This window comes from Anolis sagrei, chromosome 3 (genome assembly GCF_037176765.1).
Source record: "Anolis sagrei isolate rAnoSag1 chromosome 3, rAnoSag1.mat, whole genome shotgun sequence".
In the NCBI taxonomy this organism is placed as follows: Eukaryota; Metazoa; Chordata; class Lepidosauria; order Squamata; family Dactyloidae; genus Anolis; species Anolis sagrei.
In genome coordinates, this window is record NC_090023.1 from 159,047,179 (window position 1) to 159,064,581 (window position 17,403).

A 17,403-nucleotide genomic window follows, 5' to 3' on the forward strand; every position below is an offset into this window, starting at 1 on the left:
GATAGTCTTAAATATTTTTAAAGCACAGAACAGAACCGTACAGGTTAGCTACAGAGCGGAAACTGAGCACAGTTGTTCCCGAGGCATGCCGGTACACGACGCACATGCTCGCGAGCTACTAGTGTCTACAACAAAACGGACCTTACTTAAAAAATACCCCTCATATTTACGCCATTTCTACCCTGCCCATATCAGCCCGAAGGCAACTCAGAGCGGTGAACAACTTGGCACAATTCAATGCCATATATAAAATACACACATTAATAAAAGTATGGTTAGTGTAGACACATATAATGCAGTTTAACTGCATTGAACTGTATAATATGAGTCAAAACCAATTAACATTATGTAACCAAAAAATTAAAATTCTGTTCCTGGTGGGAAAGTGTTATCTTCCATTTCATTGTTTGTTTTACTAGTTGTTTTGCTCCTGAAACTTTGTTTGTGTGGCTGCCACAATGTATGTTGAATTAGTTGAAATGCTATGAGATATACATTGAAAAACTAGCAAAATGTGTTGCAGGATGTCCCACAGAAACAAAGTTTTCACAGTTTAATATATTGTTTCCATGTTTTGTGATATAACGAATTAGGAAATGACATTTGTAACCCAGGAACAAAGATTGTTTACACAGTGTGATGCAGATTCAAAGTGCATTATATGGCAGTAAAGTGTACATAGGGCCTGGGTGACCTTGGGTAAGTCATGCTCTCTCATACTCAGAAGAAAGCAAAGGCAAACTTCCACTGAACAAATCTTACCAAAAACACCCTACGGTTATCGTAAGTTTAAAACAACTTGAAGACAAACAACAAGATGTTCTACATAGAAGCTTTTCACCATTGGATGTCAATATAAAATTGGAAGATGTTCTCCATGTTGATAATATGATGACCTGGCCACATTTTAGCATTTGTAGAAATTAATAGTCTAGTAAGGCACAACACAGACATAGTAATGTGCTATCAAAGTGGTGGGGGTATCTTTTTTGGACTATATTTCCCCAAATCTTTCAGGGAACATAGCCTCCCACTACACCGGGTGGATGTATTGGTAGTCTTGTAATCCAAACCAGTAACTTCTCTAAGTTCTTCTGATTTCTAGATGCAATGTACAAACTGGGAAGGAGGACAATTGTGCCAATGGGTCATCAAGATATGTCTCCAGCACTAGAAAAGGGGTTCACATTGAAAAGTCCACACTAATTCTTTTTGCCTTGCAGATTGCATGGGAGAGTTGTTCCTACCTATGAAAGTGCATCCATACGCCGGTTTGAAGAAGGGAGAGTAGACAACATCCGATCCGCAACTCCTGAAGCATTAATTTTTGCAAAAGGGATGATAGATAAAAAGTTATCTCTACAGGTATGTGAGTACAATTATTGCCCCAGCCACCAGTCCCACCCCACCTTCTATTGGAATACCACATGACCTAGGTTTTGGAGACATGTGAACAATAAGGTTAGGCTTGCCTCTTTTTCGTGACTGCCCAGCCTCTGTCCACTTGTACTTTTCTTTTGGACCCAATCTTTATGACTTTTGGGAGTCTACACCGCCTCCATCTTGGCTTGATTCTTTAGAAAGGAGAGGTGAACAGGTAGTAGCAAGCAAGCAAAGTTTATTGATTAGTCCATTGACCGTATTAACATTAAAAACAGAAACGTGCACAAATAGACAATAATCACTATCCGAAGACTCCCATAATAGTGAACTAACATACATAGAATCATAGAATCAAAGAGGTGGAAGAGACCTCATGGGCCATCCAGTCCAACCCCCTGCCAAGAAGCAGGAATATTGCATTCAAATCACCCCTGACAGATGGCCATCCAGCCTCTGTTTAAAAGCTTCCAAAGGGGCAGAGAGTTCCACTGCTGAACGGCTCTCACAGTCAGGAAGTTCTTCCTTATGTTCAGATGGAATCTCCTCTCTTGTAGTTTAAAGCCATTGTTCCACGTCCTAGTCTGCAAGGAAGCAGAAAACAAGCTTGCTCCCTCCTCCCTGAGGCTTCCTCTCACATATTTATACATGGCTATCATATCTCCTCTCAGCCTTCTCTTCTTCAGGTTAAACGTGCCCAGCTCCTTAAGCCAGTCCTCATAGGGCTTGTTCTCCAGACCCTTGATCATTTGAGTCGCCCTCCTCTGGACACATTCCAGCTTGTCAATATCTCTCTTGAATTGTGGTGCCCAGAATTGGACACAATATTCCAGGTGTGGTCTAACCAAAGCAGAATAGGGGGGTAGCATTACTTCCCTAGATCTAGACACTATACTCCTCTTCATGCAGGCCAAAATCCCATTGGCTTTTTTTGCCGCCACATCACATTGTTGGCTCAAGTTTAACTTGTTGTCCACGAGGACTCCAAGATCTTTTTCACACGTACTGCTCTCAAGCCAGGCATTGTCCCCCATTCTGTATCTTTGCATTTCGTTTTTCCTGCCAAAGTGGAGTATCTTGCATTTGTCACTGTTGAACTTCATTTTGTTAGTTTTGGCCCATCTCTCTAATCTGTCAAGATTGTTTTGAACCCTGCTCCTGTCCTCTGGAGTTTTGGCTATCCCTCCCAATTGATTAAGTTAAAAGATAATTAAAAATATCATCATTAAAATGCCAAGGTAAAATTTCACACCACAAAAATTAAAAACGTAGGTTAAAAACGAAGGTTAAAATAGACCAGCTATTACACAATCCCAAGCCACTTCAGATATCTGCGTCACCCCTACAGTTGACCCCAATCGCCTCCAGATACGCAGTTCTCAGCTGTGTTGCTTTATGAAGGAAAAGGGCTGTTTGGTGTGTTATCTTAGCATTCTGGCCAGCCATTAAGAATGTAGTTTTGATATAGGGATCCCAGTGAGTCTTCTGTATGATGAATGGTCCAAGGTATTGATTTGTTGTACAAAATACAATTAAACAGTAAATGTGTAATATCCTCTACTTCTCAGTTCTTGTGGGTTTTTTCGGGCTATATGGCCATGTTCTAGAGGCATTTCTCCTGACGTTTCGCCTGCATCTATGGCAGGCTTCCTCAGAGATCTGCTGGAGCTGGGAAAAAAGGGGTTTATATATCTGTGGACTGACCAGGGTGAGACAAAAGGCTTTTGTAAGTTGGGCTAGGTGTGAATCTTTTCAACTGACCACCTTGATTAGCATACAATGGGCTGACTGTGCCTGGAGCAAACTCTTAATGAAAGGTGCTTAGAAGTCCCTGCCTGTTTTTCTCTCTGCTGTTTTAATTTTAGAATTTTTTAATACTGGTAGCCAGATTTTGTTCATTTTCATGGTTTCTTCCTTTCTGTTGAAATTGTCCACATGTTTGTGGATTTCAATGGCTTCTCTGTGTAGTCTGACATGGTGGTTGTGAGAGTGGTCCAGCATTTTTGTGTTCTCAAATAAAATGCTGTGTCCAGGTTGGTTCATCAGGTGCTCTGCTATGGCTGATTTCTCTGGTTGGAGTAGTCTGCAGTGCCTTTCATGTTCCTGGATTCTTGTTTGGGCGCTGCGTTTGGTGGTCCCTATGTAGACTTGTCCACAGCTGCATGGTATACGGTAGACTCCTGCAGAGGTAAGAGGATCCCTCTTGTCCTTTGCTGAACGTAGCATTTGTTGGATTTTCTTGGTGGGTTTGTAGATTGTTTGTATGTTGTGTTTCCTCATCAGCTTTCCTATGCGATCAGTGGTTCCCTTGATGTATGGCAGGAACACTTTTCCTCTGGGTGGATCTTCATCTTTACTCTCGTGGCTTGTTCTTGGTCTTTCAGCTCTTCTGATGTCTGAGGTGGAGTATCCATTGGCCTGTAGAGCCCAGTTGAGGTGGTTCAGTTCATCTTGGAGGAGATGGGGTTCACAGATTCTTTTTGCACGGTCTGCCAAGGCTTTAATGGTGCTTCTTTTTTGACTTGGGTGATGGTTGGAGTTTTTATGTAGATATCTATCTGTGTGTGTGGGTTTTCTGTAAACGGTGTGACCCAATTGTTGATCTGGTTTACGGATGACTAGGACATCTAGAAAAGGCAATCTTCCTTCCTTTTCTTTTTCCATAGTGAACTGGATGTTAGGGTGGATGCTGTTAAGATGTTCCAGGAACCTGTTGAGTTCTTCTTCTCCATGGCTCCAAATGGTGAAAGTGTCATCCACATATCTGAACCATATAGTGGGCTTTTTGGTTGCTGTTTCAAGAGCTTGTTTTTCAAATTGTTCCATGTAGAAGTTAGCTATGACTGGGCTGAGAGGGCTCCCCATAGCTACTCCATCTTTCTGTTCGTAGAATTCATTGTCCCACTGAAAATAGCTGGTGGTGAGGCAATGGTGAAACAGCGCCATGATGTCTTCTGGGAACCTCTGGTTGATGAGTGCCATAGTGTCTGCAACTGGGACCATGGTAAATAGAGACACCACATCGAAGCTGATCAGTATGTCATTTGTATTTAGCTTGAGATTGCTGATTTTTTCAATGAAGTGGGCTGAGTCCTTGATGTAGTGTGTTGTGAGCCCAATGTGGCTTTGTAACTGTGCAGCAAGAAATTTGGCTAAGTCATATGTGGGGGACCCAATGGCACTCACGATTGGTCTGAGTGGGGTGGAGTCCTTATGGATTTTGGGGAGTCCATAAAGCCTGGGTGGAAGGGCTTCCGATTTACATAGCTGCTGTCGTATGTCGAAGTTGACTGAGGAGTTTTTAATTAGAGTGTTGGTTTTTCTGGTTATTTTGGAAGTTGGGTCTTGCTTAAGTTTTCTGTATATAGTAGGGTCCAGGAGTTTTTTGATCTTCTCCTTGTATTGCTCTGTATGCATGATGACTGTGGCATTCCCCTTGTCTGCTGGCAGAATGAGGATATCAGGATCTGAATTTAGGTCTCTAATGGCTTCTCTTTCCTTCCTAGTAATGTTACTGGAGGGGAGTTTTGCCTTTTTCAGGATCCTTGCTGCTTCCGCTCATACTTCTTCTGCTTCCTCCTCTGGGAGGCGGTAAATTGCTGATTCGACATTGGCAATGATGTTTTCTACTGGGATCCTGGTGGCGGTTACTACTTCCTCTACTTCTGTCGCCCCACAGATACAGAAATGTTCATTATATGGAACTTGGTTAAACCTTCCATGTTTAACCATTGTATCTGTCTGTTTGAATCGGGTTCTAGTGAATACCCTCCTTAGATGTTTAGGCATTTCTGTCTTTAGGTATTTGGCTGTTTGAAAAGTATGTTTGAAGCGACTTAACCATTTCAGTGAGCCGGCTTTGTAAGGGTGGCAATGTCTTTCTGAGCATCTATATCCTGTATTCGTTGCGCCACCATTTTTGGATCTAATTCCTCTAGAAGATTTGGGTATAGAATTGGAAGTCCACAACTCCTGATGTATTTTGTCAGTTGCACCAGCCAAGAGGACTGATGTTGGTTTTTAGTCTGCTCTAACAGGCACAATTTTGGTAGCCTATCATTTGCCATGGCATTTAGTTTTATCCAATATTTATATGCCCTAATTTTGGATAAACCATCGACTGTATATACTCCTGTTTCTGCTCTCACTGCTGCAGCTGGGGTCCTTTTATCCACTCCTAGAAAGTTACGGAGGTGCTGTTCTTGAGATTGCTCTAATAATGATACCTAGTTTAGGCCCCAGACTTCCGCTCCATACAGGAGCATGGGGGTAACCTTGGCCTTATATACTTTAAGAAGTGGGTCTAAGGAACCTGGTTGGCTATGGTTAAATTTTAGCAGTTGGTTTGCCCGTGCTCTCGCTCTGGCTGAGGTGAACAGGTAGTGAAAGTAAGGAGGGAAAGTAGTAGATCCAGAGTCTACTGGAGTTCTCTGGAAATATGTGGACTTGACAGGTGCCAAGAAATACAAACTCCAATGACAGGTATAGAGCAAAGAGGAAACAGGATTAACCCTTTCTGGAACATAGCCATACAGCCCAGAAAACACATCTCTTCTCTAGTTTTGTAGCTCCAAATTGCACTAGCCTGCCTATGCAGATACTTGCTTGCTCTCTCTCATTCACATGCATGCATTCACATGTAATTCCAGATGCAAGCATGCCTCCAGAGTCTTTAAGGGAATAAGCGGCTCAGTGCAGTAAAAAAGGGCACAGGTGCACACCCATTGTGTTGCACAAAACTGTCTCCCCAAGCTGCTTTTCGACATAGAAAAGTTCACCCAGAGCATTGTTATACACATTCATAATAAATCATGCACTTTGCCCCCACATAAAGCAATTCAGCACTGCTCAATTTACAAATGAGCTCAGCGGGGTATTTTTTTCTTGAGCTGGTCTTATATCCACTCCCACTGGTAATTTTTCTGTGGTAATTATTCTATGTCTCCTCCTAGCATTTAAAGTCATTATTACTTTCAGATTCAGTAAAAAACAATCCTGTAAGATTCTTTTAAAACATTTCAAGTTCTTTAAACCTGGAGATGATTGTTTCTAAGAGATGCAGGAGTATGAGAGAGAGGCAGGGGCGGCTCAACCCATTACGCAAAGTAAGCATTTGCAGGAGCAGGAGTATGAGAGAGAGGCAGGGGCGGCTCAACCCATTTTGCCCAGGGGCGCTCTTGAGGCGGCCTTGGGGGAGAATAGACCTTGACATATGCGAGTTGTAGTTACTGGGATGTATAGTTCACCTACAGTCAAAGAGCATTCTGAACTCCACCAATGATGGGATTGAACCAAATCTGGCACACAGAACTCCCACGATGAACAGAAAATATATATCAGTGATTGGTTGGGGGAGGGGGGATACTGTTTGCTTACCATTGAAAATTACCTAGGGCCGCCTCTGGAGAGAGGCCTTCTCGTTCTCAGTTCTCTTAGCCTTCCTTCAGGTAGGATTGACTTGTTTTACAGCAGGGGTTAAGGCAATGTGGCTCTGGAACTCCACTGTATATCCGTGACATTTCCTGGAATCCTCCCAAAAGTTCTTTGATTCCTCTTCCTTAAAACCTGATTAAAATTGGGCTGATTTGGATGCAATCCTTCACCTTTTCACTAAAAACAACCCACAAGTGCAGCGTGCTGGCTTTCTTGCCCACTGATAATCTCCCTGCACCTCCCAGATGCTTATTTTACATTGAAATGGCAAATTTTAAAATAATCTTTATTGAAAATTTTTCCATGAAAACAATTTAAAAGAAAAGAGAGGGAAAAGAAAACAACAAAAAAGGAGAAAAAGAAGAAGAAATGAAATAATAAGGCGTGCAATAAAAAGCAAAAACAGAACAGAACAAAGCAAAAATGCTCAAACCAAAAAAGGAGGTGTTTTATTATTTATTTTATTTACAGCATTTATATTCCACCCTTCTCACCCCTCAGGGGACTCAGGGCGGATTACAGTGTACACATATATGGCAAACATTCAATGCCAATTTTAACATACAACATATACAGACATAGACGGGGGCTATTTAACTTTTTCTGGCCGCCAGGGGAGCTGTTGCTTTCATCGTCCATCTGTGACACTGATGAAGTACTTCCGCATTCCCCGCATGCTTTTTTGCTGGAGTGCTTTGTTGGAGTCTTTTTTTATGGCCTCATAAATTAGTTAATTTAGCCTCCCCACACTTTAAGGTGGTACCTAATTTTCCTACTTGACAGATGCAACTGTCTTTCGGGTTGCGAAGGTCAAAAACAGGCTACACAACCTGTTTTGACTTCCAGGTATCTGAAATGGCAAATTAAAGGTAGTTCACACAGACATGGAGGTAAAGGTTGGGTCCTGCCCAATTGCCAATCTTGTTTTATAAATAGAATAGACTAGAATAATTTTATTGTCATTGTACATTATACAACAAAATTAAATGCTTTACTCAGCACACATCATAAAAACGACACACCCATCTCGCCACACTCCAACCCCCACTGTGCAGCCCCCAATGCCGCATCAATGCGAAACCATGAAGTTCAATATAGCACCTGTGCCATTGCACCAGCAATTGCCAGCGAAAGGGAAGGCATGTGGGGCAACCCACATGCCCTCCCTCCTACCCTCATCACATGGTAAAGAGGGGAGAAAAGTCCAGGTAGCTCTATCAGAGCTATCCAAAATACACTTTCCTCCCCATATTCATGGAGGAAGCACCTTTTTGGCACTTCCCCCCGACTTTGGGAGGAAGGTGGGTGGGGCCTGCTGTGTGTCATGTGTATGGATGGTGTATGGCAGTCCCCATCCTTGCCGTGAAGCAAAATGGCAAACAGGGCAAAAATCCCTTGTGTGAAGAGGTGAAATGTTACAGCTCTAAAATAAAAGCTATCTCTCTGTCTGTTTGTCCTTACCTTAGTCATCCCATACCGTCTACTAGATGGTAATTATTTAAAAAAGAATATGCCAGGTGAGATGGGTCCTTAAGAATGTCCTGAACTTTCTTAAGGTTGTGGGTCTTACAAAGTTATTCCAAAAAGGGGAAAGAGCAACCAGTGATTCCCTGTGTAATGGTGACCTTTTGGAGCACCTTCCTATCTGTCTCTGGGGGGGGGGGGGGTTCTGTGTTCTCCAACATATATAATGCTAAGAGGAGCAATCTCAGGTAATGAACCTATGTTTGGTATGAGTTTCAGAATATTAGATAGTTTCCATGTCATATGGACTAAAGCAGCAGTCTCACCAGGTACCACTGGAAATCTAGAGACTAAAGGTTGCATCATATACTTTATCCTCGTGGACAACAAGTTAAACATGAGCCAACAATGTGATAATGGCGGCAAAAAAAGCCAATGGGATTTTGGCCTGCATCAATAGGAGCCTAGTGTCTAGATCTAGGAAAGTCATGCTACCCTTCTATTCTGCTTTGGTTAGACCACACCTGGAATATTGTATCCAATTCTGGGCACCACAATTCAAGAGAGATATTGACAAGTTGGAATGTGTCCAGAGGAGGGCGACTAAAATGATCAAGGGTCTGGAGAACAAGCCCTATGAGGAGTGGCTTAAGGAGCTGGGCAAGTTTAGCCTGAAGAAGAGAAAGCTGAGAGGAGATATGATAGCCATGTATAAATATGTGAGAGGAAGCCACAGGGAGGAGGGAGCAAGCTTGTTTTCTGCTTCCCTGGAGACTGGGACACGAAACAATGGCTTCAAACTACAAGAAAGGAGATTCCATCTGAACATGAGGAAGAACTTCCTGACTGTGAGAGCCGTTCAGCAGTGGAACTCTCTGCCCCAGAGTGTGGTGGAGGTTCCTTCCTTGGAAGCTTTTAAACAGAGGCTGGATGGCCATCTGTCAGGGGTGATTTGAATGCAATATTCTTTCTTCTTGGCAGGGTGTTGGACTGGATAGCCCATGAGGTCTCTTCCAACTCTTTGATTCTATGCTACTCATTCAAAGAGCTGAGAGTCACATTAACCTTTTAAATGTAATTACGGACTTCACCTTTCATTTTTCTGTTTCTCTGATATAGTAATAGACAACACAGTTATTTTCACTATTTCTAGAATGTTAGAAAAGGGGAGGGAAGATATAGCTACTGGTTACTTCTGTATATGCAGTTTGGCTATCACAAAATGTGGAAAAGGTTCAACTCAGGTTTATTAAAATATTGTGTCCTAAAAAAATATGCATTTTAAGGGTTTTTTTAAATCTTCCTTTTTGTATTTTATATTCTTGAGCATATATTTTTCAATGTTTTGTTTTTGAGACAAAAATAGCACTGTAATATTGGGCAATACTATCAATAGAAAAACTGTTCAAGTCCATCAAGATTATTTATTTATTTATTTGTTTGTTTGTTTGTTTGTTATATTTGTATATCACTCTTCTCAGCCCTCGCGTGACTCAATATTACAATATTATTTATGAAGTACTAGTCATTGCTTTGATAAAGAGCACAGTTAACATTTTATTAATCAGGAATATCCCTACAAAATTGGGAGAGTGGGAGGCTGTTTTTGTACAACCCAGAGATTACTTTGGGAGGTATAGATCAGATCAGTTCATAAAAATTACAACGAAGGAGTAAACTTATTAAACACACTGCAAGTTCCTTCTGGAAAACATGCACAATCTAACCATATATTGTGTGTTGTGTTGCCACAGTTTATTCCCATTAAATTGTGGAAGTATTTCATTTAAAATATTTTATTTCTTTTCTTTTCACCCACAGGACTCTGAGAAAATGCAGCGATTTAAGGATGCTATAACTGCTCAGACTAATTACACCATTTTGGTAAGCAAAATATTAATTGAGTTTCATTATTTTTTTAAAAAAATCCCTTCCAGATGAACATAAATTAGTATAGTACAGTTATGCTGTTAAATTATTTCCATTTTATAGAGTAGGAGGACATCTACTGTCCTCATTCTATACATATTTACACAGAATGAGAAATATGTACACACAAAAATAGATTGTCTTAATGACTTTATAAATCCCAGAATTTTCATACAACTATCGCCTAGTATCCAGATGTGGCATGTGTATAAAATGAGCGACAAAATTGTTGCATTTATAGGAGTTCATTAGCAGGCATGTAATTTCTGTTTTGAAGGACACTGTAGACAATGCTGAGTATGAAATATGAGCATTCTTGAATGAAAAATAATAACCATTTATTTTCATTTGACATCCCTAGGTCAACTGTAATAACCTTCTGAGAGTTGATCTCTCTTTTAAGATGAAGTGCCCATGTACTAATAATTTAGAGCCAACCTACACAAACACTAGCATGATGCTACTGAAATGTACTGAATTTCTACTATGTTCTAAAAACACAAAGTGAAATGTACTGAATTTTTACTATGTTCTAAAAACACAAAGTGATGCTCACAAAATCATACCAACATGGTAAAATGTTGCAGTTAGTTGTAGGTTTTGTAGGTTAAAACCAGCACTTTGAATTTTGCTTGGAAGCTAATTGGCAGCCAGTGGAGCTGGAGCAACAAAGGAGTTGTGCGATCCCTGTACCCCTCTCCTGTTAGTAATCTGGCTGCTGAACGTGGGACTAATTCCAGCTTCCAGGTAGTCTTCAGAGGCAACCCCACGTAGATAATAATAATAATAATAATAATATCTAATAAAATAACAAATCTTTGACATCCCATGGCAGAGGAATGATTCCTCCCAATCTGTGGGATGTTTCCTCATCTCACTGTCTTCCCTTCTTCTTTCTTTCTTTCTTCTTCTCTTTTTTTGGCAGACTTTGCACAATAATAATAACAATAATCATCATCATCATCATCATCATCATCATCATCTTTATTTATACCCCGCCACCATCTCTCCAAAGTGGACTCACATGGCTTACATGAGGCTAAGCCCGGTAATACATTACAGCAAAATAAATACAGAACGACAAAATAACATCACAGTAAAATAAGTAAAAACATAAAAGTACAATATGGTACAATAAAACAGTGCAAAGTAACAAAATGAGAAATCAACCCCGCCACCATCTCCCCAAAGGGGACGGGGCGGCTTACATGAGGCCAAGCCCGGTAATACATTACAGCAAAATAAATACAGAACGACAAAATAACATCACAATAAAATAAGTAAAAACATAAAAGTACAATATGGTACAATAAAACAGTGCAAAGTAACAAAATGAGAAATCAAACGCAATGGCCGGACCAAATGTACGACATAAAATGATAAAACACTGGATGAGATAAAAATTAAAAAGGTATCTTTGTAAGGTAAGTTTGTGCAAGTTTGTGACCTCTCTCCAAATGGAGAAATGTAAAAACATATTTTTGGTCCTACAGAGCTACAAAGCTCCAAAATTGAATTTTTAATGAATTTTTAATTTGAACTTTTTTAAATTGAATTTTTTTAAAGTCTAGTACAGGGCAAACTAAGGCTCGGGGGCCAGATACGACCCTCCAATGTCATTTACCCGGCCCTCGCTAAGGGTCAACCTAAGTCTGAAATGACTTAAAAGCACACAACAACAACAACAACAATCCTATCTCATCAGTCAAAAGCAGGCCCACACTTCCGATTAAAATACTAATAAGTTTATATTTGTTAAAATTGTTCTTCGTTTTAATTATTGTATTGTTTTTAAGTGTTTTTTTGCACTACAAATAAGATATGTGCAATGTGCATAGGAATTAATTCATTTTTAAAAAAATTATAATCCAGCCCTCCAACAGTTTGAGGGACTGTGACCTGGCCCTCAGTTTAAAAAGTTTGAGGACCCCTGGTCTAGTACTTTCAAAATATTCAAATTCGTAACTACAACAATGAGGAAACACAGTAAATGTAAAGAAACAGAACACATATGGTCTTTAAACTGTTTCATTCAATGGGAAACCCATGATATATTAAATCGCTCCTGACCGTGCAAAACCCACGATCTATTAATCCAATTCTTTCAGTGGAAAACCCACAGTCTGTTAAATCACTTCTGACCATGCAAACCTCTATTAATGGAGGCAGAGCTAACAACAACCTACAAACGAATGTACCATCCCATGTCACATATTGTGCTTATGATACATGTGGAGGAATGAAGGACAAATGAATTCAATTATTTCCCCATTTTAGAAAACATACCGCTCAGATCCTTTGCTTAAGCGTGACTATGTGTTGCCTACAAAAGGGACCATGCATCATGTGATAACACCCATAGGCACCAATATGCAAACAGAATATATGATTGTGTGATAAAATCCTAAGAATAATTATTAATTGGATTGAATGTTTTTTCCTAGGTCAGGCCCATAGCCAGGATTTTGATCCGGGGGGGGGGGGGGTGAGTCTGGGTGAAAGAGGGTCTACCCTAGCAAACCTTTTGTATCGTTACTCCAATACCCCCATACATATGGGATATATTGAGAATGGTGATCAGATCATGATATTAATAAACATAACAGTTTAAATAATGTACCAGTAAGGCCTTATCGTGGACCACCATGAGAATTTCGGGGGGGGGGGCTGAAGCCCCTATAGCCCCCAGCTACATGCCTGTCCCAGGTGGTTGCATTTGCCTTCAGATAAACTGGCCAAGACTTCTGGGATTTGCAGTCCAGTAATATCTGGGAGATGCTGCATGATTCCCACCATTAATCTATATCTATTAGGCATGGTTAGGTTCAGTCGGAATCTTCGTAATTTGGAATAAATTCGGAAAGTTTTGCTTTTTGAAGTAATTTTGAAGTTTTTAAGGAAACTGGAAGTCCCTTTGCCCTTCTGAAGTTTTTTCCATCATTTCTGTTACGAAGTGAGTCGGAAATGATTCAGCGTTTCCCAGTTTCTGGTCCCTGGCCTCGGCTCAAGCCTGGGAAGCGTCCTCCCTCTCCTCTCCCCATGAGCCTGGGAAGCATTTTAAAACCGAGTGGCTGACTTTCCTCCCTCGCCTCTTCGCATGAGCCTGAGAAGCATTTTAAAACTGAGTGGATTACTTTCCTCCCTTTGCTTCCCCCCCTTCTAGAGTAAAACAACTACTTTCAAAGTAAAGACCACCCAATGAAACAGGAAATAACACTTTCAAACCATTAAGGAAGGATTCGGAAATCTCAGAAGTTTCAAAAAGTTTTGAACATTTTTTTCGGTGAAAATCGGAATTGACTTTAGAATTGAACCACCAGCACCCCCCTACATCCAAAATGAGTTTTGAACCATTTTTTTAATCAAACAAGCCTAATATCTATGTATTTTGTGACCTAAAGCTTGCACTTCCTCACCTTAGGAAGGGGTGCGGGGGGGGGGGGGAACAGAGGAGAAGTAAGCATTGAGGGGGGAAAACAACTAGGAAATGGCTGGCTCTTTATCACTACTTTCTGTTTCATTCATTCATTTTTTCTGAAATTAAGTTAATACTGAGATTTCAGTTTAAATCAATCATGTCACTTAAAAAATGTTGCCCCTTTTTGTTAGCAAAATTCCAGTTTAGTTTCAGCCTGTCAATCGTTTTTAAAAAATAAATGTTGATACTTTTTGTTAGTAAATTTCTGATTTAATTAGTAACTTCATTGGGTTCTTGTGGGTTTTTTTGTGCTATAGGGCCATGTTCTAGAGGCATTTCTCCTGACATTTCGCCTGCATCTATGGCAAGCATCCTCAGAGGTAGTGAGGTCTGTTGGAATTAGGACAATGGGTTTATATATCTGTGGAATGGCTGGGGTGGGGCAAAGAGCTCTTCCCTGCTGGAGCTAGGTGTGAATGTTTCAGCTGACCACCTATCATTAGCATTTGAAGGCCTGGCTGAGCCTGGGAAAATCCCCTGTTGAGAGGTGTTAAGATGTGCCTGGTTGTTTCCTCTCTGTTGTTTTGCTGTTGTGATTTTAGAGTTTTTTAATACAGGTAGCCAGATTTTGTTCATTTTCATGGTCTCTTCTTTTCTGTTGCAATTGTCCACATGCTTGTGGATTTCAATGGCTTCTCTGTGTAGTCTGACATGGTGGTTGTTGGTGTGGTCCAGCATTTCTGTGTTCTCAAATAATATGCTGTGTCCAGGCTGGTTCATCAGGTGCTCTGCTATGGCTGACTTCTCTGGTTGAAGTAGTCTGCAGTGCCTTTCATGTTCCTTGATTCGTGTTTGGGCGCTGCGAAAGGCACTGCAGACTACTTCAACCAGAGAAGTCAGCCATAGCACAGCACCTGATGAACCAGCCTGGACACAGCATATTATTATAAAATATTATAAAATCACAACAGCAAAACAACAGAGAGGAAACAACCAGGCACATCTTAACACCTCTCAACAGGGGATTTTCCCAGGCTCAGCCAGGCCTTCAAATGCTAATGAAGGTGGTCAGCTGAAACATTCACACCTAGCTCCAGCAGGGAAGAGCTCTTTGCCCCACCCCAGCCATTCCACAGACATATAAACCCATTGTCCTAATTCCAACAGACCTCACTACCTCTGAGGATGCTTGCCATAGATGCAGGCGAAACGTCAGGAGAAATGCCTCTAGAACATGGTCCTATAGCCCGAAAAAACCCACAAGAACCTAGTGATTCCAGCCATGAAAGCCTTTGACAATACATAGTAACTTCATTGATTAGAACTCATTAGATCCTATGTCTAAGTAGAGCTATCTGGATATATTTATATCCATATTTATATGTGGTTCTTATCCATTATGTCCACATAATCTTCTATTCTGGAGCCTTTAGGTCCTTGAGTCTACACAAGCTTAGAATCAATAATAATGCACCCTCAGTTGTGGTCAGATAATTTATTTGGTCCTACATTTCTCATGGAAATCAACAGATGACAAATCTTTGTGCTTTGGAGTTAAGGGTAGGATGTTGAACTGAAACCAACAAGTAATTAATAGTACTTTCTTCAGCAGAAAATGGAATGGAATGCCAGAAGACATCATAAATTCCATGTCAACTTTGATCATTTGTATTTCTTAATTACTTCCAAAAGCTCACTTTTTAAAGTATGCATAGCTTGTCTGTTGGATGTGAATGATGACAAGATAAACACAGAAAGTAAATTAAGAACTTCTCCAAACAGAGCAAATGAGTTAGGAGGCAATGGTAATGGTTGCAGGGTTTTAAAAAAAATCCAAACAATGTTCCGCTTAACCTGGTCTATTTCATGGCATTAGAGGGTTTTTTTAACTCTATGGCTGGATCTACACTGCCCTATATCCCAGGATCCGATCCAAGATTATCTTCTTATCCCTGGGAATCTCTAGGTCCTCCCACATGACTCTGCTTGAAGCTGACCATAGTCTTGTGCTGGAGGATGTAGAGCAGTGGTTCTCAACCTGGGGTCCCCAGATGATTTTGGCCTACAACTCCCAGAAATCCCAGCCAGTTTACCAGCTGTTAGGATTTCTGGGGGTTGAAGGCCAAAAACATCTGGGGACCCCAGGTTGAGAACCACTGATCTAGAGATTCTGAGAGAGAATACTTCTGTAGACAATTGTAGGTCCTCTAGTGTGACTCTATGGTCAGCATCTGACAGAAGATGACCATAGAATCAAACTGGAGGGTCTAGAGATTTTTAGGGTTCTTCCACATGGCTCTAAAACCCACACTGAAATGGATTAAAATAACCCAATTCAGCACAGGTTCCAGTGTACGCCCACCCATCCAAACCCCAGGCTTTCTGCGGGGTGGGGGTGGCTACATGTCCTCCCAAGTGAAATCCTCATGGCATGAAACCACCCGAAGCCCCCATTTCTTCCATAAAACTTACTTTAAAAAGGTCCTTTGCTGCCATAAAGCCTCTCTTCTCACACTCCTGGCATGAGAAAATGATGCCTGAGGAGAAGGGAGGGGTGAGGAGGAAAATCGCTCCTCACCCCCTGCCCCAGTCTCCTCGGGTGTCATTTTCTCATGCCAAGAGGAGATGAGGAGAGGCTTTATGGTGTCCGGTGACATATTTTGGAAAGTTTCAGGGGGCAAATTCTGGTTGGGGGAAAGGGATGGATACCCTGACTGACTCAAAGTCCCCACAGTCCCAATACTTTATTACTCAGTCCCCACAGACCCTGATTTAATGTGGTATTTAATTAATTCAGAATAAACCAAGGGATTAATTTATTTTACCGGAGACATCATTTAGACTCCTCCAGTAAAAACAGAGACTGGTCTGACATTTTGGGCCTGTCTGGATGGGCCCCTGGAGAGTTGTTGTCTCAGGTTAAAAACAGCCTTTATTACTTGTTTCCCACTTTTGCAAGTCCCCCAGTGGCGCAGTGGGTTAAACCCCTGTGCTGGCAGGACTGAAGACCGACAGGTCGCAGGTTCAAATCCGGGGAGAGGTGGATGAGCTCCCTCTATCAGCTCCAGCTCCTCATGCGGGGACATGAGAGAAGCCTCCCACAAGGATAAAAACATCAGATCATCCAGGCGTCCCCTGGGCAACGTCCTTGCAGATGGCCAATTCTCTCACACCAGAAGCAACTTGCAGTTTCTCAAGTCGCTCCTGACACAACAAAAAAAAAAAGTCCTGCACATTTAAACCCATCAGGTGTGGAGACGGGATTGTATTTCAGATTTTGGAATTCCAGATAAATGATACTCAACCAGTATTGAAGAACTCAGGCTTCTTTAAAACAGTGCTACTCGGAGTGGTGGTCCATGGACTGGTGCCAATCAATTAGTCATTTGAGAATTTCCAGGAAATGAGAAATCATCATAATCAATGGGCACAAGTATAATACCGGGTCCTGGCACATTGGCCATAAATTTACTGCTTTCTTGTATCAGATAGTTTACAAGACAGTTGTTGCACCAATCTGGAAGAGCCTTAAGATTCAAAGCCTTTGAATTGGTCATACAGTTAGGCCTTTAATAGCTATTGGATCTGCAACCATTAGTAGATTGTGTTTGCTAATTGTAAGGTATCATCTATTAAAAGGGAGCCCCCCAGTGGCGCAGTGGGTTAAACCCCTGTGCCGGCAGGACTGAAGACCGACAGGTCGCAGGTTCGAATCCAGGGAGAGGCGGATGAGCTCCCTCTATCAGCTCCAGCTACTCATGCGGGGACATGAGAGAAGC

At 41.3% G+C, this 17,403-nt stretch overlaps 1 protein-coding gene across 1 annotated transcript in view; it reads left to right on the forward strand.

Annotated features, from left to right (window-relative positions):
- Positions 1-17,403, forward strand: part of CHAT (choline O-acetyltransferase) — a 99,760-nt gene that overhangs the window by 68,400 nt on the left and 13,957 nt on the right. The window contains exons 12-13 of the mRNA XM_060769000.2: positions 1,224-1,365; positions 10,099-10,161. Of these exons, the coding sequence (XP_060624983.2) occupies positions 1,224-1,365; positions 10,099-10,161 (205 nt within the window). The remainder of the gene's footprint in view (positions 1-1,223; positions 1,366-10,098; positions 10,162-17,403) is intronic.